Source organism: Spea bombifrons, chromosome 3 (assembly GCF_027358695.1).
Source record: "Spea bombifrons isolate aSpeBom1 chromosome 3, aSpeBom1.2.pri, whole genome shotgun sequence".
Taxonomy (NCBI): domain Eukaryota; kingdom Metazoa; phylum Chordata; class Amphibia; order Anura; family Pelobatidae; genus Spea; species Spea bombifrons.
In genome coordinates this window covers 38,171,264-38,193,927 of record NC_071089.1, presented here as the reverse complement: position 1 = coordinate 38,193,927, position 22,664 = coordinate 38,171,264, and the positions used below count along the sequence as shown (strand labels likewise).

The 22,664-nt window shown below is 37.5% G+C and overlaps 1 protein-coding gene across 1 annotated transcript; it reads right to left on the bottom strand.

Moving 5' to 3' along the window:
- Nucleotides 1-6,031: 6,031 nt before the first annotated feature.
- C3H6orf58 (chromosome 3 C6orf58 homolog) lies at nt 6,032-21,452 on the bottom strand. The gene is made up of 6 exons (XM_053460263.1): nt 21,143-21,452; nt 11,322-11,384; nt 10,854-11,035; nt 10,193-10,308; nt 8,626-8,864; nt 6,032-6,683 (listed from the first exon to the last, which is right to left on the bottom strand). The coding sequence occupies exons 1-6, from the start codon at nt 21,450-21,452 to the stop codon at nt 6,520-6,522; spliced, it is 1,074 nt and encodes a 357-aa protein (XP_053316238.1). The 3' UTR covers nt 6,032-6,519.
- Nucleotides 21,453-22,664: the final 1,212 nt, after the last annotated feature.

Here is a 22,664-nt window from a genome sequence, read left to right as displayed (position 1 = left end):
GCACACATTTCAAGGAGTTCCTAATAGTGAATTTAGAAGATTTAGGAGTGAAGGAGATCATATATGATTAGGTAGAAAGAGGCAAGGCAAGTTCTAAAAACAGCCAAAACACACACGGAGAATTACCCAGTCAGTAAAAAAAGGGAAATAATTTTTTTTTTGATATATAAATTAGAAAAGGAAAGTAAAACAAGGAGTAGTTAGATTCCGTTTGAATTTTTTTATTGGCTTCCTGGCTACCTCCATGACTAGAAGCGGAAGGGAAATATGTGCCGTATCGGTTAACGCAAAGAGCCCAAAAATCGCGGCCACAGGAGTGATCCGGAGCTTAATGCTGCAGAAGGTAGAAAGAACGGTTTGTACACTATGCCAGAAAGAGCGTATCGGGGAACATAACCAAAAGTTACGATAAAGGTACGCCCCTGCCAGACCACACTTGGGGCAAGAATCTGAAGACAGTATTCCCATAAGAAATTTGCAGTGAGGAGATAGATATGCTTGATGAACAATTTTTAATTGCATCTCAAGATATATGCTGGCCCAAAGTAACCTAGAATAGTGTAGAACTGATCAAGTCTCACAGTAACTCATACACAAATTTAGTGGTGATATGTCTTGAGGAAGACAACTGAAGTCTATCAAGAGGGTTAGTCCAGTCCATCCATTCAAAAAACGCCAATTGAGAATGAGCAAAAACCCTGTATCTGTAGGTAGCTGAAAAATACAGTAGAGCAGAGTTATGAAAGTCCACAAAAGGAACCAAATTTCAAACACTGTGGTTCACCCAACCACGGTATGGATTAGATCCCACCTCCCTCTGAAAAACAGGATTGTTGCAAAATGACTGAAACAAAGAAACCATTTTCCATGCTTGTATAGTCACATGAAGAAGTGGGTTATCTGTAATCAATGATGGGAGCGTGTAAGTATTCGAATATGAAACCCTATCTGCCAGTTATCGATAAAGAGCTACGACATTATAGTCTCTGATCATTGGCAAGCTGTAGCCAAGGTTTCGTCTCTTCTGTTGTAAAGTAGATATAGAAATTTCTGGGAGGGGTGAGAGGGGGCATCCCTGATGCATCTCACATCCGATAGCAATGTAGGTCAAGTCTAACCCATTGGTGGAAATAACAGTATTGGGGCCATCATATAGTTGGTAGAGTAGAGTGAGGAATGTCTGACCAAAGTCTTGGCGTTTAAGAACCCTAAACAAATGCGGCCATGAGACCTGGTCAAATGCCTTCTCTGCATCAAGACTCAGGAGAGTGTTGCACAAGGTAGATGGCTAGGCTTGAGTCTCCAATGTATCCGCATTGCTACCCTAATGCCTTTCACCAAATAATTGCCACGTGAGAAACCCAGCTGTTGCGAACACAAGATATTGGACAAAAACTCCTGCAGCCGGTTTACATATATCATTGCCAGAATTTCGATTCAACAGGGGCGATCGGTCTATTAGAACCAACCTGGATCGCACCTCATCACTGTGACCCGTACATTCAAGACATCCCTCTGGGTAGGACACAGTTTGAATAGGTTAGCCCTGTCTAGCAACTCCAACCCCAAGGCAAAATTGTCAGGGGTGGCCGCATAAAGCTTAGCAAAGTAGTCATGGAAGGCCTCATTGATACTTTCCAGAGCTATCACCAACTTATTTGGGAAGACCCTTAGGTGCATAATATCATGCCTAGGTTTTCTGGGACTTGCCATAGGTGCCGAAAGTCTACCTGACTTTTTACCTCATTTAAAGAATTTTGATTAAGTATAGAAGTATATTTGAGACTGTGCCTTTTCTTGCAAAAAGATATCCGCTATGTGTTTAGTTTGTGTATAGTGGTGCTTGTTTTCTGCCGTTGGGTCTTGTGTGTACTTTAAAAGCAGTAGTGCCACCCGTAAGGCGATTAAATGTGTTAGTCCACTGTTTAGACTTTTGCGCTGAGTACGAAATTATGTCACCCCTAATCACCGCCTTAGCCGTTTCCCAAAAAAGTACAGGGTTCTCCACATGCTCTGTTGTCACCAACAAAATTCCGCCAGGTATTGAAGGAATCACCAATTTCTAGTATAAGATATTTTGGCCTTGAGATCCAGGTGAAGACTGACAGGTGCTTCATTTGCGATAAGGATTTCACCAATGTGAGATTTGTGAAACAAGAGAAGGAGAAACAAGATTTAATCTAACCGTGAAGAAGTGTGAGGTGCACTAGACAGATGAGTGTAATCACGGGTGGTAGGATGAGCTGCTCGCCATGGATTAACTAGGCGTAAGTTGTATATAAATAATTGGATACCTGCCCCCACGTTGAAGTCAGTCCCTGTCTGTCAAGTCGTATGTCCTGAAGCGTATTAAAATCCCCACCAATAAAAGCATATGTAAAAACAGTAGTTGTTAGCAGATCAAACAATTTACAATAAAATTGGAACATTAAGAGCATTATGATTAACCAGTAGTATATGCTTGTATTTAATTGTTACATTGAGCAATATTCATCTACCCTTTGGATCCAAGGTGGTAGAATGTGCCTGACATGCTCATACAAACACACAATTACACATCCATGCTCACACAAAAGTACACATTCATGTTCACACATACACACCAAGATTTTTTAGGGCATAGTATCTCAAAAGTGCCAAAAGTGCCTGTCTGACACACAGATACAGAATTCCAAAGTTGGTTGTGCATCTGTAAGAGCTAATCCTTGAATTTTCATTTTCTGGAGATGGAAACTATAAAAAATACTAATTCTTGTCCCACTGAAAGGATGTTAGCAATATTCAGACAAATATAGATGAACTTGTGCAGAAACACAGCTTAGTCAGGGAACTGGGAAACGTGGAATTGGCAGGGTATAATGAAAATAAAGTGAACAATAAAAAAAAATGAATGCTTCAAATAGATACATTCATCAGCCACCGCACCTACTGAGATTGATGGATTCTGCGAGACCATGCGGCATCCAATGCCAGTAATCAGCTGATGCATCGCAGGCCCACACTCAATGGGGCTACAAGCGGCGTGGTCAGTCATACCCTAGCCGGCCTGGCTCGTTGGTCTGTGGGATCGCAGCAGCCATGCCTCCAATCTCCCCCGGGTTCAAACAGCGGAGCACGAGCCCCAACAAACCTGCAGAGATCTGTCATATGATGCAGCAGGTAAGGCGCACAGGGGGCCGCATGGTGGTAAGTGCGGCCTACCACTGTAGCCTCATCTTACTTTGGGGTCCAACACTTTATCCTGAGTCTTTGGAGACTGAGACAACCCCGGTGCCGCCGATGGAGAGGGATAAACTCTCGTCACAGTTAAAAAGCGGCCATTAGCAATAGCTTCGTCCCCAGAGGTCAAAGTAGTTAGATTAAAAACAAAAAGTAGGAAGGTATGTAGAAGAGGATAAAGGTCTAGCTGACTGCCTCAATGAATATTTCTGTTCCGTTTTCACAGATGAAAATGAAGGAAAGGGACCTCAGTTAGGAAAAAAGACTGAGTCATTTGATACAAATGAGTTTATGGAGGCAGAGATTCTACTTTAATTGTCCAAGGTAAAGACAAATAAGTCGATGGGGCCTGATGGGATACACCTCAAGTTATTAAAAGAGCTTGGTGGTGTAATATTGCAACCGTTAACAGATTTATTTAACAAATCATTGTTAAAGTGAGTATTCCCAGAAAATTGGAATATAGAGAATGTTGTGCCCGTTCACAAAAAGTCAGTGGGTGTGGGTTGGGCAACTACATGACAGTACTTACATCTATTGTGGGGAAATTAATGGAAACTATGATGACGGATAGGATTGTTGAACATCTAAAGTCACATGGGTTTAAAGATCAAAAATAACATGGGGTTACCTCAGGAAGATTATGCCAAACTAATGTTATTTATTTTTTGGGTTAATAAAATGATTGATCAAGGTGGTGCAGTAGACATTGCCCATCTAGGTTTCAGTAAGGCTTTTCACACTGTCCCACATAGAAGACTTATCAATAACCATATTGCTGATCCCCGGCCCAGGAGTTTTAAAGTTAACTAAGACAGCTTTATTGATCTCTGAGACAGTAATAGGGGTATTCAATCTGTATCGTTGTAAATCGGAGATTGTCGAGGTGTCTGTTTTAGCCAAATAGTCTTCAATAGCATCTTCTGATGATCATTGCAGTAAGTTATATAATTACTATTGAGTAAAACATATAGTTAGGATAATTCTAGTGCTTTCTATTTCCTTTGTTTATTGTTCACCTTGATAAGGTGTCCCCTGATTACCGATTTAAAAGTGAACCAGTTGTTTGAGAATGATGTATCTGAAACTTTGTTTTCAGGAAAAAATAAATCTATATTTCTTAACAGATAATCATTGATTTTCCAAGTAGTTCTTGGTTCTAAATAGTCATGACTAAATTCCATTAAAATAATAGTATGATCCGACCAAGCATTCTCTATATTCTCATAGTTTGGTCTTATGTACAACATCCGCATTTCCCCAAATCATATCTTTTCCAGAGTAAGAATGATGCACTCTAGTCTCTTTCATTAGGATGCAAGGTCCTCCATGTATCATACACTGTAGGTCAAAACTATTTAGTCAGTGATCTGGCTTGGTTAGAGATTTTTTTTTACCCAGATATTAGTTTTTTTTTGTCTATATTAACATCTAAAACACAATTAAAGTCTCCTGCCACCACAACATGTTCTGTTTTGATCTCTTCCACCTTTTTTAGTATCTTATTCAAACATCTTACCAGCGCTTCATTAGGTAGGTATGGGTTGTCTAAAGTATATTTTTCATCATTTATTTCACAAATCACAATCATATACCGACCCGTCAGTTTTATAGCCTTAGAAAGTAAAGTAAAATTATTGGAAATTGATTACCACCCCATTTAATTTTACCCTATGCAAATGAGTAATAGAAGTAAGGAGGCGGGGGGGGGGGAAGTAGAAGTAAGAGAAAAAAGAAAAAAAATATTATCAATCTTCTCAAAAATACCTTATTACCATAGACAATACTCTATCTGTGTACCTATTATATACTAACTTGTAGAGAAGGTATAGTGCTGTCTTATTATAATCTGTTATGGTCCTTATTCTCTACCGCTTTTCTTTGTGTCTATATATATATATATATATATATATATATATATATATATATATATATATATATATATATACTTTGTTACAATAAGCAATAATGACCTCTCATGTGCTAATTTCGAAAGTCCCAGTAATATAATATGAAGATAATGTGATCAGTGATAACTCTTTATATGCTGTTTACAAATTAATCTGTTATGATCAGTACTGCTTTCTACTAATCTTCATATTGGTGCTTTAGATGAAATAGGAGAAAAAGAAAAGCAGGGAAGAAAAAGAAGGAAAGCAGAAAAATATGATCAATTATAGATCCGTATATGCAGGCTACTTAAAGTCTGTTGAATCTTTACTCCATTCTCTATTCTCCTTATCAGTGCTAAAAAAATATATCCTCAGGTATACATTACCGGTATTAACTTAGGCGTTATTCTATCAGTGTACGTATCGTATAGTTATTCGGGAGTCCTGGTAACATAATATTAAGAAAATGTAGTCATTATGGTTCTTTATATACAGTTAACAATTAAATATGTTATAGAAATTACTCCCTTCTACTAATCTTCATTTTAATGCTTTAAGTGGAGAAACAGAGAAGAAAGAGTGTAATCGTATATAAATACGTGAATATAGGCTCCTCAAAGTCTGATAAATTGTTACTCCCTTCTTAGCTCTCCTTATCAGTGCTTTTAGTGAAAAAAAGAGTGTGCATTAAGAGTGTATTCATTGCATATCACAACATAGAGTGGAGATATTAAAGGTCAAAATAACATCAATAGTATATTGATTAAAAACCGCCTTTCTATCTTTTTTTGTCATTTTGTTCTTATTATTTAATGTTTGAAACTAAAGTGGAAAAGTGAGAAAATGTTACAAAAAGCGAACACATATATCAGTGAAAACAAAATACTTTACTCAGGTGCAGCATAAAAGAAAAACAGTAATTGTGTTTTAATAGACGTAATCACTGCTTTTAATAGACGTCATCACAGTTCAGTGAGCTGGGATCTAATTAAAATGCAATTTGATTCTATTTGTTTTTAACACCAGTCACTTAATGAACTCAGAGAAGACACCATCCTGTGATTACCGCAAAACATTTGTCCAACACTAGCTAGTACATTCAGATTACAACCTTATTTCATGCCAGGGTTTTCTGCAGAATATAAGCGTAAGGGCAGTTTCAGTCCAGTTAAAGTTTGGCTTTGGATCAATGTCTTCTACTTCCATTAACTTTAAAGAGTAATTAACAAAGTCCTCATTTATATTGTCAGTAAGACATTACTTAATGAGAAGGGAATGAGCTAAACAAGAGTTATTAATTGGAAAATTAGGTGTAACAGCAGTGCCTTATTAAGAAAGTGTCAACCAGGCATCTGCACAATAAGATTGTTAAGTATAATATTTTCATTATCACCGTTATTTTCTTCTTCTATGGCTCACATGTACTGTTATTGGCTAACGCTGTAATAATGTTAACAATATTTAGTGGTGTGTATGCTGGATTGGTAATCATATTTTGAATAAGATCTCGACCTGCAGCTTTCCCTTCTTCCGAGCACATTGCTTTTTTCCATAGTTGCAAAAAATGTCCACCTTTAAATAAAGAGACATTGTTATTAAGGTGCAAAGATACATAATCTACATTAAAAAAAGACAAAAGTCTGATATGTATATACTTCATATAAAACAATGTCAGCAAGAAAGAAACCGTAATAATGTTGTAATATAAAAATACAAATAGATGAAATACTGGAGTAATGGGTGTTTAAGGAAATTCAGGGAGATTCTTGGGGAAAATCTGTAGTGGAGATGGAAAAAAAAGATTGACATGTTGAGGATACTCTCGCTAGCCTTGCAAAATATCAAGTGAAATATCACAAGAAATATAAGTGAATTCAGTATAAGAGTAAATAACTGGTATATTAAAAATAATAATATAATTATATTATAATAATTGTTTAGACCTTGTGCATTCTTTTTTGCCTTTCAATCCATCCAAGGTATGCTATTGTAAACCAGTATGCATGGCTCTAATATATGATTAAAGCCCAATTTAATATGTAGTTGAATTGTTTTCATTGTTTTATAATAATCATAAGTGTAAAGTAGAATAAAATAGTAAAACAACAAGTTTGTTCTGTAGCCATAAGCTGTAGGGATAGACAGCTGCATGTCTGTCTAAATCAATTCAGAAAATGTAAAGTGAAAATATTTATTATTCATTGTGTAAAACTGTCATTAAACTCTACATTACCTATTAAAATATATATAATGTTTGACTAGCAGTATTACCATAACATAAAATGTAAAAAGCAAACATTCCCAATTCAAATTGTGACAGTTCATATTATATGATTCACTTGTTGACTATATTTTCTGAAATTAACCATTAAAAAAAATAGGTTCAGCATCCATTACAACTAGTTACTGTACAGCAGCAAATAAATCAATGTCAGTATATTTTCTATAATAAAAATAATATTCTTATAATATAATAAAAAACATAGAATTTGTTACCAGATTGGCATTTGGACTAATGTAAAGACGCAAGCCTGTCTTGTCTTGTCTTAGATGCAGGTTAAAAAAAAAACTAGGATCAATGGACAATAATCTATGGAGTTCCATAAGTTCCTATACAGTCCATTCATCAAGATATTATATGTATCTAGGTCATCACTTTTTAACAGTACAGCAGGAGACCGAAGTGGAAAGATTTAAAGACTTTATGACAGTGCGAACCTCATAATTTACCATATTGTACCCATTTTCAACATACCAAACATTATTTTTGCCAATTCCTGCTTATGTTTTGTCAATTTTTTTCTGCGTTCTTTATTTTTCATATAGTTTTGGAGGAGGGGCACTATGTTTTATGGGTGAGGTGCATGGGATAGAAAACTGAGTATATTAATTGTAAACCGCACTTGCACCCCATTTGTTCAGTGGGAAAAAACATAGCCATCAAGCTAGCTAATGAATGAAGGTCAATTTGGGTTGTTACTGAAAACTTAGCTTGTGAGTGGATCTCTCTAACATGCAAGTAAATAACTAAATGAGGAAATCCTGCTTGTTTACAGCACTCGAGGGCATGATTAATAAAATAAAAAGCCAGTATGTACTGGAGCCCAAAGACTCAATTCAATGTATTTACTGTATGTCTTTGTTTTGCATTGTTTTCATGTTTCAATGTTGCAAAGGTATGAAATGAGTTGTAGAAAGACACAAAAGAAGAACAAAAATCACATAATTTCAGTTACAGATGATGTACAGGTGAAAATGCACATCCCCATTCTGCTCTGAAATGATTTCCTAGGCAATGAGCGTAAAGATAGGCAAACACCTTATATTTATATGTTAGAGCATTATAGTGACACCAGAAGGTGATTAAAAATCACTTCATTAAGGGAAGATTGATGTGTATTTGTTGTTAAAATAAATAAAGTAAATAAATCGTATAATCTCAATGCAGTTTGAACACGCTAGGGATCTTGCACTTGCTTAGGGGTATTTCCATATACTGTATCAATATACCTACCCGAAAGCTGGTTAAATTTATTGAGCCAATGTAACATAAACACCACTCTGTTTTGTTCTGTAGTGAAGTCAAGAATCAATGGGGCGATATCTAGTTCGGTAAGTATTCGGGGTGGTAAAAAATAATGAAAATTGTTAGTACTGTTGAAGTCAGTGAGAAAGTTTGTTGCTGCTAAAAATTCAACAGCAGCAGCCCAATCTACTCCAAAGCTACTTTCCTTCGTTGACATGAAACTTAACCTGCAAAACAAGCACAAGGAAATATCATTATGTTTCTATATTATTATCTCTCCCTGTAGACAGATCTGCAGCATTTTTATTTGCCTATATAAAAAGCTTTCATCAAATTTCTCTTACACCATATCATGTGTATATAAATTGACCCCTAATGAACACAATATTATGTCTCTGCAAAATGGCAGTATGAGGTCGGGTATGTAAAACAACAATTAAGATTGGAAGGTTGGAGGGAAATCACTTTGTGCAAATCCATAGATTTAGGTTAAAATAAAGCAAAATAACCTAAGGAAAAAAGTGGATATACATGACACATTTTGTAACCCTGTGCCTCGCCCAATGGAGGAGAGGGTGTGCTCTTTTGCAGAAGTGCTCCGAGAGGCCTTCTTAACTGATCTGATACCGGGACGAAGCAGACAATGAAAGAAGAGGCAAGAGAAAAAGAAATGCTGAAAAGGAGACAGGGACACGGAAGTGGATGGTGGAGAAGGCAGGGAGACATTGAAAAAGAGAGAGTGTGAATGAGATCATAAGAGAGCTTGAAAGAGTGTGAGAAAGCATGAAAGAGGGTGATTAGGAAATCACCCCACTGATTTGCCAATCATCTTTGGTCCATTTGCAAAAGTCTAATAAACATTTACTAATTAAAACAAAGGGTTTTATTGAACATGTTTCAGGTTGGCAGTTCTTGCACAATACTAGAGAACTCCAATAACAAGGAGTATTTCACAACAGTTTCTGTTTTACAATTCGATTATTGATAGCAAAGTGTTATGTAAAAGTGCTATTTTTATGTTCACACTGGTGCATGGTTGATAAACAATTGGTCTTAATTCCTATTTGTAACTCTCCATTATCTTTACTACCGTAATATTAAAAGTAATCAATAACTTCAGATGCATGATCATTTGGGCCAGTTTTGCAATATATAATAACCATGTCATCTAAGCAGTGCACTACTCTTCGAATACAGGTAGGTACAGTAACTTATAAGGCCCATCTTTGGCATAAGTCATGATAATACTAATTATTATGCATGAATTACAAAATATACATATTTATAATTGGGTGTTTGTTTTAAAAAGATATACATTACATTCATGAGGAATAGGTATTGTATTGGACTCCCACCTTCACTCCATAAGGTGTTCTTAAACCAATGGTTGCCTTAAGCAACTGTTAAATCAACTGACATTGCAGCTCAAACTATATTTTACATAGACTTAAATCTTGAATTAAAATCAATTAATCATAAAGTATATCACTCTTCTTCAGCACAGCTTCTAAATAGATTTCTTACAATTTGTATTGATCCCGTTCTCTTTCCTTACCTTGTAGAGCATGGCAGAAGTGCAGATCTAATTGACTGAGTGTGAGCCTCCCACATGCGTGTCAAGAACTCACTTTCGGCTTTCTCTTTAGGAACATCTAAAGGGGTCTTTATAAACTACATCAAATGTGAAAACAGGACATAACAAATTAAACATATTCCATTTTAAATAAATTACAAATTATGACAAATGCTTAACCTTTGCAAGAGAATATCAGGACAGGAAACTGAGCTAAAATAACTTTCTGTCCTTATCAATGCTATGGATTAATACAACAGCACCACCTGGTTGCCTGTGTATGTGTATATGGGTATATGGGACAGCTGAAAGAGTAATAGCAGTTTTCGTCATTGATTAGTATGTACATCCAAAATGTAAACTCAATGTATGTTGACATGTACAACAAACAAACAATCAGTAAATGGTCATAGTGAATTTGCTTATTGATGTCCTAATTACTCAAGACACTCCAGCATATAACGTTAACGTTGTAGTACAGTAGATGATAAAATCTGAGCAACCCAAGAAGCAATTAATTTCCCTTTTGGTCCCATCACAAGGCATTTTATCGGTCAACTGAACCCAAATGCTTCCCTTTGCTATCTACCTCTAACATCATATAATAGTTTGTGTTATAATTACATTTCATGAACAATTGTACCTCAAAGAAGGCTTTCCATCCCTCCATTGGTTTAGGAACAGATCTATAGCAGTCAGGAATGTTGTAACAAAAATCAGACTGATATTCTTTAGGTTCACTTAGTTGAATAGGAAACCGAACATCAAATAAACCAGCATCCACTGCCCCAAGAAACGGAATGGCAGACAAATAATAATTCATACCTGAAATTAACAAAACACTGCCTTTCACAATCTAGACTACTATGGTTTCCTCAGTTTATGAAAGGTTTGGAGATTGACAACAATACTGGTGACATGGGGCTAAACCAAGAAATTATTTGTAATAGTGTGCTCCAAACCAAAACATCCACATGCTTGTATCATAGGTTAACTATTATGACATTTAATAAATATTGTGTGTTATTTGTGATATGCAATAATTAATATTTATTATTAATCTATATCTATGATATGACATAATTATTGTCAAAATACACATAGTACTCACATGCCCACCAGCTTCTTGGTGACACATAGGTCTTGTCCTGGTTCTGTGTGTCAGCTAACCTACCTAGGTTTGATAAAAGTACAAATATATGGTTACACAGATTACTTTTGTATTTTGTAAGATGCCCTAAGAAATCCTGATAGGATGCTTTATTGCGCAAATACAATGTTACATTTCTGTTCTGTTATTCAGTGAAATTATTTAATAGCAAACTATGTATTACTTACAGCAATAACGTTATAATGGGTTATAAAATCCACTCTTTAATCAACTTGACAAGGAAAAGAACAGATCAGTAAAAATGTACCCATTCTGGACAAATTAAATGTTATGCATAAGCAAAAAGTTTTTGTTGTAGTAACCAAATGAGTGTTCCTTTTGTGCACACTATATCTACTACTTAGCATCAGAAATGCCGCTTATAAATATCTGTATAAATGATTATGCAAGATTTAAGATAACTTGATATGTTGCAAGGCAAGTATGCATCAACTAAGACTATAAAAGTGAACTTGATGAAAAATCATACAATAGTAACTTTTTCCAACTTGCTTTTCTTTCTTCTGGTGTTTATTGTATTTTATGTATATATGTGTCATACGTATGTATGAATATGTATATTCATGCCATTTACAATGCATTTACTCTCATTCACTCATTGAATCTTTAATTCAATAAATCACGTTACCTGTTTTGTATTGCCAGCCGTGCTGTATTGGCAAACCCCAAAGGATATTTCATTTGTTGCCTGGTTCATTCATATCTAGGTATTGTGCAGTGACACTTAATAACATCTTATACAGCCCCATTTTTTCTACAAAATTTGAAAGGTTGAGGAAAGTTTTGCCATCTCGAACCTCATAATCCTCAAGGTTATCTGGAGCACTATCCCACAGAGGTGGATATTCTTCTACATTATTAGTTTGAAGATCAGCATTATTGATGAACAAAATAAGACATATCAATGGGAAAATACATATTTTACTAAATGGAGCCATATTTTTTTTAAAAAATACTTATCTGTTATGGATTTAAAACAGGAATAGGGTGGCGCAGTATCCGCTAACTTAAATGTTCAACAATATATATAACATTGAACCAGGATGTAGGATGTTCAAAAAGATGCATGCCAAGGACAAACAGGTTCTTTGTAAACAGTTTATAAAAGTATGTCTCTTACGGTACACTTGATTTATAGAGATCCAAAAAAATTACATGGAATGTCATGGGGACGCTCACAAAAGTCTCCGGCACTAGGAGCCAGAAAGACCCCAATAAAATTCTGGCCCAAGCAGTTTACACCTGAACATCGGAAATACAGCCCTCTTGAAAAACAACTCCTGGCTACACATATAGCACTGCAGCATTCAGATGCAATTATTTGTATGAAACTACATATCAAATCATGTGATATGATGGTTAAAAAAAACAGTAAATATATGAAAACACCACTATTTCCTCAAAGATTTCACATTAGTGAATGTCACAAAAACGAAACATTTTTATTCAAAGCCGCCACTCCCCTGTAAGTGAGATTATCGAGTATACAGTGCTGTTAAAATTAATTTGCATATTTATCACATTTAAATGTTTCAGATCAGCCTACTTTTTTAATATCAGACAAAGAACAATGTGAGTAAACAAAAAAATGCAGCTTTAACCCCTTCAATCCCAGGGGTTTTTGGTACCCCAAGTCCCGGAGCAATTTTGCCATTTTTGCGCTATGTCGGTTCAGCGATTATTCTCCTTTCCTGTGAATAGTGTACCCATGTAAACTATATATTGCTTTTCAAGGAGAGATGGAGCTTTCTTTTGAAACCATAGTTGGATGATTAGCTAAAAATTTAGAATGAGAAATTTAGTAAAAACTAGCGAAAATTAGAAAAAAAAAACACCTAATTTTTTTTACAATTTTCCCTCTGAATCCTCACAAAATTAGGTAAAGTGATGGAAAATCCCCTCTAAGTTTATCAATTCAGGTGTCCTGATTTCAGAAATACCTAATTTATATAGATTTTCCATACTTTCCCAGCACCAGGGAACATACTATAAGGTGTACATTTTTTGTAGAATTTTTATGCTTATGGCTTAATGGGTTTGGGGGTTGTGAACAGGGGCAGGAGGGTTATACTGAGTAGATGTTATGCTAGGGCAATGGGATGTAAGGTTTTTTAATTTTTTTATTATTATTATTATCTTTTTTATATATATTTTTTTATTTTATTTTTTTGTATTTTTTATATATATATATATATAAATATATATATATATATTTTAAATGGCTAGAGGTCCTCTTAGGGACCTCCTGAACATGTTATTAATGTCACAATGACATCACTTAGCTCACTTTATTTTTCTTTTTCAGCACGGGAGGAGGGTGAGAGACATGGTTTCTCACTCCCCTCCCCGCGACCCCCCTGCACCGATCACACTGTGATCTCTATGCAGGTCCTCACAGACGTGCATATAGATCGCAGCGTCTGTGCCTCATCGGAGGACAGGATATCCCTGCAGGGGATATCCTGTCCTCCGATGAACTTCCGGGTTACGTCAGCAGTGACGTAAGGGAATGCCCGATCGCGATACCGTTACGTCCATAGGGGATTCTTGGGATGCATTTTTTGGACGTACCGGTGCGTCCATAGGGGATTGAAGGGGTTAAACCACTTCGTGACAATGGCTGTTTTAACACTTCTTACAGCTCTTTAGCTGGACAAGAAGGGCTTTCTTTAGATTGTATGTCATGTACTATTAAAAAAAAGTATAAAATATGGTGAAAATTTGATAAAAAAAGACACTTTGGGTCCAATTTGGACATTTCCACTTAGGGGTGTACTCACCAAGGTTTTGACATTAATGGCTGTGTGTTGAGTTATTTTGAGGGGACAGCAAATTTACAGTGCTATACAGGCTGTACACTTACGACTTTACATTGTAGCAGAGTGTCACTTCTGCAATGTTCTCACATGAAAATATATAATAAAATATTTACAAACATGTGAGGGGTGTACTCACTTTTGTGAGATACTGTGTGTGTGTGTGTGTGTGTGTGTGTGTGTGTGTATATATATACCGAGTTTTGTCTAAAGGCTGTCTTGTACAGCGAGCAATTACTTTCAAGGGATCCATGTATAAAGTGGATATAGAGGCTTAGGTGATAATTTTTTTTTTTTTTTTTGAAATTTAAATCCAAACATTCAGGGCATCCAATAGAGAATACACAGCAGTATACAGCAATAGGATGGAACAAAGGAGACAATGCATCCCGTAACCATAATATGAACCTTGTCTATAGAAGCGAGTATACGAGATACATTAGATGCAAATCGACAAAAGCTGTAACATGACTCGCGACACAATGGTACAGAAAGTTCGACGTCGATAATCACGAAGAGAGTGCGTCGCGTAAGCAGTCTGAATAACGTATAGGAAGTGCCATCAAAGATCAAGCCAGGACAACAGTGTGCCTGGAAAAAAGTAGGAAACAGGAACATATAACAACTGTAAAGTCTGGGAGCGAATCATGTCAAGTATAGCAACCTAAATACAATATAAACATGCACAGGTAGCAATAAATATAGAGTAGTGGCACTTACAAAAAGAAAAAGTAACAAGGGTCGGTCCATCGATATGTAAAGGTACACATGACATAGGCGACGGCACATGATAGGAAGCAAAAAAAAGACAAAAAAGAAAACATCAGGAAGCAGCTGGGATAAGGTGATAATTGTTAACCTTATTTGCATGCGCCTACCCAGAATCCCTTGTGGTTGTGGCAGCACCATGAGATTTCTGAGGGAAAAACAAGCCTTCTGGCTTGTCTGGTGTTTGTAGATGAGTGTTTAATAATACTTCTACTATATATATATATATATATATATATATATTACAAAACTAAGAAAACCTTTTTGCACCTCTTGCAACAGATTTTGAGACAATACCCATCACCCTTGTCATTCTGGCATAATGCTCATCAAACATTTTTATGTAAAAAAAAAAGAATAAAAAATATCAATGTGCCCCTTTTATTTATTGATTGATTGACTGATTATGGGCAAAACAGTTTTAAAAGTAGACATGGGTAACTGACATAAGTACTGATCTTGTATGCAGGGCCGGCCCTACAATGGAGCCGACTGGGGCAATTGCCCCAGGCGGCACTTTAGAAGGGGCGGCACTTTGCCGCCCCAAGCGGTTTTTTTGGTTGTTTGTTTTGAAGCGGAGGAGAGAGAGAGGGGCGCCGAGTAGTTTTCGCTTACCCGCTCGGCGCCCCTCTCTCTCTCTCCTCTGCGGCGAGTCTCCCTGTTCAGTCTCGGTGCTGGCTTGTAATGATGAGCGCCGGAAGTGGCGTCAATTTCCGGCGCTCAGCATTACAAACCGGCACCGTGGCAGAGCAGGGAGACTCGCCGGCAGGACTCTTTAAAGGTAAGTAACGGGGGGGGAATAATGGCGTCAGCGAAGTTTAAAATGACGCCCCCCCGCCTAGGGGGGGGCGGCATTTTAAACTTCGCCCCAGGCGGCATTAAGTCTTCAGCCGGCCCTGCTTGTATGTTAACAGTGATCAGAAATGTGTTAGTACATGCAGTCCTTATGTTTGTACTGCTATTGTCCTTTTCATAGAGAACCAATGTTCATCTGTACGTATTAAGTACTAAGCAGTAGTTATTATGCAGGAAGACAAATATGTACACAAAGCTGAAAAAGTGAACTTGACAGAAAACCATACAATAGCAGCTTTTTCAATGCAAGTTTCTCTATGTCTGTTATATGTTATTCATTGTTATTCGTTGTATTTCTTTACATATTGCAAACATCTATGACTATGACCCTCTTGTTTTAAACTACAACCTCTTACATTATCCTAACATTTCTCATCCTTTGAATCATTTTATATATTCATATGTTTCTGTCCCATGCCTCCTCTGCATATATATGTTAAAATCCATTAATCTTTCCTGATTATTGTTATCCCATAAACCATTCACCATTTTAGTAGCCCTTCCCTGATATCTCACTAGAATGTGCATATTCTTGTTTTGCTGAAAGGAGTTCATTTTGAGTATGAACTCAAATGTTGAAGTTAAAATGGGTGCCCTAACCTCTCAGTGTTCAACAGTATGCATCCAATGGAACCAGGAAGCAGGATGTTTAACAGGATGTTCAATAGAATGTATGCCAAGGACAAACAGTTTCTTTGCAAACAACCTATAAGTGTTTATATTGTAACCATCTTAATATTTGGTTACAATTATTAAATCTAGGCTTCCTTTTCACCTCAGGCTTTCTATCCCAATGGTGGGATTACACACCAGATTCATCTATTGATTCATTACATAGCTTTAAGTAAGGGATATTTCATTTATAAGCAGCATTTCTGGTGCAAAGTAGTAGATATAGTGTGCACCAAAGGAACACTCAATTGGTTACTACGACAAAAACTTAGCTTTCACCATTTTGCACCAGAATTGTTGCTTATGCATAACATTTAATTTGTCTTGGTGATTTTAATAATTTAGCTGATGCCATACAACATTTCAAAACAAATGTGATCACGCGTTTTAAAACCCTCCCTTGTTCCATGAGATGTTGGCAAATAATTGAACAGTACTTGTGATCAAAAAGTGCAGTAATACATAATTTCTGGTTGGCTGTTCCACAAACTCAGACAACAAATTATCTCTCAGCATACCAAAAAACCTATTTCTCTATCTCTCAACCTCTACCTCTCTCCTTTCTCTTTATTTATGCCCTTTACCCCAAGACTCCTTCTCAATATATCTCCCCTTTTTTTCATATCTCTCAACTTTTTCTCTGTTCAGGTCTGTGACAGTGTGCTCGGTCTCACTGCTCAATGCCAGGATATGATGTCATCTTCAAGGAGTAGTGAAACACTGCTGCAGCCAATAATGCTGGTCGCCAGCATATGATACCATAGGGTTGCGTGACATCATCACAACATGCACCCACATGCCAATGGTGGCTATCAGGAGGACTGCCTACCACTCAAGGAGCAGGGCCAGTTGGCGACATTATGGATCCCCCTTTTACTACTGCTTGGCCTGACTTCAGTGCTGAATGTCGGGATATGGTATCATATGCTGGCGCCCAGCATTATTGGCTGCAGCAGTGTTTCACTACTCCTTGAAGATGACATCATATCCTGGCGTTCAGCAGTGAGACCGAGCACACTGTCACAGACCTAAACAGTGTAAAAGCTGAGAGATATGGGAAAAAGGGGAGAGATATTGAGAAGGAGAGGGAGAAGATATTGAGAAGGGGAGAGATATTGAGAAGGAGTCTTTGGGTAAAGGGCATAAATAAAGAGAAAGGAGAGAGGTAGAGGTTGAGAGATAGAGAAATAGGTTTTTTGGTATGCTGAGCCAACCAGAAATTATGTATTACTGCACTTTTTGATCACAAGTACTGTTCAATTATTTGCCAACATCTCATGGAACAAGGGAGGGTTTTACAACGCGTGATCACATTTGTTTTGAAATGTAGTATGGCATCAGCTAAATTATTAAAATCACAAAGACAAATTCTGAAGTCTTCATTGAACTTCATTGAACTTTGTTAATTGGGACCATGTTTTTTTCAGGTAGAAAGAAAAAGGGGAGAGAGTAATAGAAAAAAGGGGGAATCCAGAGGCAGAGGAAAGATAGAGAGAAAGAAAGGGGAAAAGGGAGAGGTAGAGGAAAGAGGGAGAGAAAAAGAAAGAAAGGGGAAGGGAAAGGAAAGGAAAGAGAGAGAAAGAAGTGGGTCAGGAAGATGAAAGAGGGAGAGAAAGAAAGATGGAGATTAAAAGAAAAAGGGAGAGAAAGAAAGAGGGTGAGATAGGAAAGAGTGGTACAGAAAGAAAGAGCGGGCAAAAATAAGAGAGAGAGAAAGAAAGAGAGAGATAAAGTGTGTTACTTATTTGCATTGATTGTTTAAGATTTTCTGTAGCAGCTGTGTGTGTCTCTGTTCCATAAAGTATGGGCATCTGGTGGTGGGAGGTATAACTCCGATAAAATCAATTGACTGATGGATAATATCCAAGAAAATGTGGGACAGGTTCCACGGGAGAAAGAGTCAGTCAGAAAAATAAATACTACTAATACAAGTATGTATGTAAATAGACTTTAGGTGAATTAAGGGGAGATGAGGAGGGAGAAGGAGGAAGTAAGAGAAAGATAAGGAGGAAAGAAAGTGAACAGGTGAGAGAGGAGGAGAGGAGAGAAGGGAAACAGAGAAAAGACAGGGGAGAGATCTGGGGAGAGAACACTATGATACATTCATAAGGGCATCAGAACAGGAAAGTGGAACAGACCAATTTCGGTCAAGAAGAAGGTTTCACCTTCCTAAATAGGGACCCTTGAGAGGTAAAATTAGTTTCTAATATGTAGCTTCATTTAATGCACAGTAAAGATTCTGCAAGACGGTTCTGTTAATGTTATGATTCAGAATCATCAATAACTAAATTTTAAAATTCCAATTTAAACAGAATTAGACAGAATAATTATGCTAAGGAAGCAAAAGTATATATAACAAATACAATGTTATTTTTGAGGTTCCTCTTGTACACCTGCTTTTGAGGGCTACAACTCCTATCCCCCTCATCATCATTCACAGGAGCTATAGTCTATGGAAGGTCAATAGCCAACTGTATATGTAGTATGTTTAATTTGTTTTGTTAAAAGTAGGGAGTGGTTAAAAGTGGGGAAGAGGCACATGCGGCATCACAATTAAATTAATTAAAAAAAGAAGGCTCCCCTAGAACTCCAATTAACAAAAGAGGATGGTTATAACCTGCTTTGGTGCTGATTTGCCCCAATAAATCTAGAGGAACTATTCAGAGCAGGCAAAGGCAGGTTGGAGCTCCACGTTATGGAGCTTTTCTTGTGAGTAAAACCATATTTATATATACCGTATTGGCTCGGATATAGGCCGCACCCGAATATAGGCCGCACCCTAAAAGTTAGGGGCTTTTCTAAGGAAAACGTAGAATAGATCTGCTGCCACTCTGCCCTCCACCCGATATATATACTGCCACTCTGCCCCCCCCGAGATATGCTGCCACTCTGCCCCCCCGAGATATGCTGCCACTCTGCCCTCCACCCGATATATATATACTGCCACTCTGCCCCCCCAAGATACGCTGCCACTCTGCCCCCAAGATGTGCCCCCCCCCACGACTTACCAAAGAAGACTCCCGTGTGTCTTGTGGGGCCGGCAGGGGACACCTATGCAATACGCGTAGACAACTTCCGGTGCCGGCACTTCCGCCGGCACGGGAGATTGTTTAAGCGCATCGTGTAGACGTTGACCGGCTGCGGTGATGCGCGTAAACGACCTCCGCTGCCGGCACGTCTGCACAATGTGCTTTAACAATCTCCCTTGCCGGGACTCCCCCCGTGGGAATTCCCGGCAAGGGAGATTGTTAAAGCACACCGTGCAGACGTGCCGGCAGCGGAGGTCGTTCCCGCTCATCGTCGCAGTCGGTAAACGTCTGGGCGATGCGCTTAGACAATCTCGTGCCGGCACTCCCCCCGTGGAAAGTGCCGACAGGGGAGGCTGTCTGAGCGTATCAGAGAGTACGATGCACCGCTGCGGGGGATCTGTATCCTAACCCTGCTGCCTGCCCGGCGCCCGGAACTGCATGTCCCAGACGTCGGGCGCTAGACCCCGAATATAGGCCGCACCCCCACTTTAAAGATTTAAAGTGGGGGGAAAAAGTGCGGCCTATATTCGGGCCAATACGGTATGTTTTTTGTCTTATGCCATATGATTCTGCACTATATTCCAGTAGCTTTTGAGTTTATTATTATTTTTAACACCTTATATTGGAGCACTCTGGAGTATTTTGAGCACTATAAGCACATATCTAAATATATATATTGAGCACTCTGGAGTATTTTGAGCACTATAAGCGCATATCTAAATATATATATATATATATATATATATATATATATAAATGTATATATATATATATATGTATAGGTAAATATCTATATCTAGTGGGTTTTTTGCACATTTTACCTGTTGTATTTAAACTTTATTTTAGTCTCTTCTACCTGGCTTGTTGCCCTTCTCAGGTATTCTGTTGTTGCATGCAAGAAACTATTTATGTGTTTGGTGTGTCAGTCCTTCAATGTTCGCGTTTCCAGTGCCGGACGACAAAAGAATGTTGAAGACAGGGAACATTGTCTAAAGGTTTTGGCAAATTGTCACTTAAAATGTTGATATGTCTCATTATAAAAAAATAGAGGAAAATGACTTTGTAATGATTGCTACATTAAACATGGAGTGGCCTTTATAATCCAGCCTGAGCTTTTGTGTCTTTATTGTATTGGTCTATTTATTTCACCATTAATCAGTGCATGGGCTTCCATTGAAATCAATCTAGGATACAATGCAAACATTTTCCCATAACTTGTGAATGGACTTTTCTGTCTTGCTAGTCTGTGTCTCTTGTCCTCCTGCTCAAAAATTCTTGGTAAAGACCCCAAATACTGAGACTTGCCAGATGTATTTCTATGGAGTTACTGTCCCTTTGTTCATCTTCCTATGAGATGTCAGTATGGGGATGAATGTAGTCTCTATCTAATCCCATAAATTATGATCAAGATCATAGTTTCATTTGTCCCTTAGGACAATTTTTAGGACATTTTAGAAAGTAATACAAATATACATCCCCTATGAGTGAAAAATCATACAGCAGAAGCATTCATGTATTCACTGTACTTTTGTATCTCATGCCAAGAAAAAATACATATGCTTTTCTTTTAGTATTTAGACCCATTCATTCAGAGAATCTTTAATTAAAGAAATTACCTTACCTGAACGGTATTGCCAACCATGCTGTATTGGCAAACCCCAAAGTATATTTCTTTTGTTTTCCGGGTCATTCATATCTAGATGTTGCGCAGTGACATTTAATAAAATCTTATACATTCCATGTCTTTCTAAATAGTTCCAGGGATTGATGAAAATGCTGCCATCATGAGATGTAAAATCTTCTAGGTTCTCTGGAGCGCTATCCCATAGAGGTGGATATCCTTTTACACTATGAACTCCAAGATCAGCATTAGTGATGTACAAAATTATACATATCAATAGTGACATGCTTATTGTGCTGAATCGAGCCATTATCTATATGCACTATGCCGTTATGAATTCCATGTACTGGAGTTATAAAGGCTGGTACTGTATCTTATCAATGTTCAACTCAGTCTGAGGTAATCATCTGTTGTTTTCCCAGGAAAATCATTACAATTGCAAAATAATTAATCTTAGGGAATCTTAACATATGTAACATTTGTGTAATGACCTAAAGTAAATATGTTAAGATTCTCTAAGATCTGTGCTGAAAAATAACCTGATAACATAGGTATTAATATGCATAAAGGGACTTAACATTTGTCCTACAATGAACTTTGCCAAGTACAATTTTATACTGCTTGGTCATAAAGCAACTGACGTTATTACCATATTTGCCCGATTATAAGACAACCCTGATTATAAGACGACCCCCCAAAATTTGAATATTAATTTAGGAAAAAAAGAAAAAGCCTGAATATAAGACTATCCTATAAGAAAAAAGTTTTACTAGTAAATATTAATTCACATGTAAACTATTTTTTCATATTTAATAAAAACTATGATTGAGAAAAATGTTTTTTTTGTTTTTATTTCCTTTTATTTGCCAACCTACCCCCAGTTATGCACATCTGCACCCCCAAATTTCCGATTATCCCCTATATGCCACTCTGCCCCCAGATATGCCTTATGCCCCCTTTATGCCACTCTGCCTCCCAGATATGCCTTTTAACCTCCATATATGCCACTCTGCCCCCAGATATGCCTTATACCCCCTATATGCCACTCTGCCTCCCAGATATGCCTTTTAACCTCCATATATGCCACTCTGCCCCCAGATATGCTTTATAAACCCCTACATGCTCTCTGCCTCCCTGATATTCCTTTTAGCCCCCTATATGCCACTCTGCCTCCCTGATATTCCTTTTAACCCCCTATATGCCACTCTGTCTCCCTGATATTCCTTTTAACCCCTATATGCCACTTTGTCTCCCTGATATTCTTTTTAACCCCCTATATGCCACTCTGCCTCCCTGATATTGTTTTTAACCCCTATATGCCACTCTGCCTCCCTGATATTCTTTTTAACTCCCTATATGCCACTCTGCCTCTAGAAAGCCCTTATACTCACCCCTATATGCCACTCTTACCCTCCCCCGACTTACCAGTGCTTCTATAGACTTCTCCCCCGTGCTTCAGATTCCTTGGTGTGTAGTGGGGCAGCTGGTGGAGCTTCTGCACGATGTGCACAGACAACCTCCA

What these genes read in the sequence shown, in the direction of transcription:
- C3H6orf58 (XM_053460263.1), bottom strand. Translation starts at nt 21,452, where the DNA reads ATGGCTCGATTCAGCACAATAAGCATGTCACTATTGATATGTATAATT. An exon ending in TGGTTGGCAATACCGTTCAG is followed by an intron (nt 11,385 to 21,142) that starts GTAAGGTAATTT and finishes TATCAAACCTAG; the next exon opens with GTAGGTTAGCTGACACACAG. An exon ending in CTTCTGCCATGCTCTACAAG is followed by an intron (nt 8,865 to 10,192) that starts GTAAGGAAAGAG and finishes CTTGTTTTGCAG; the next exon opens with GTTAAGTTTCATGTCAACGA.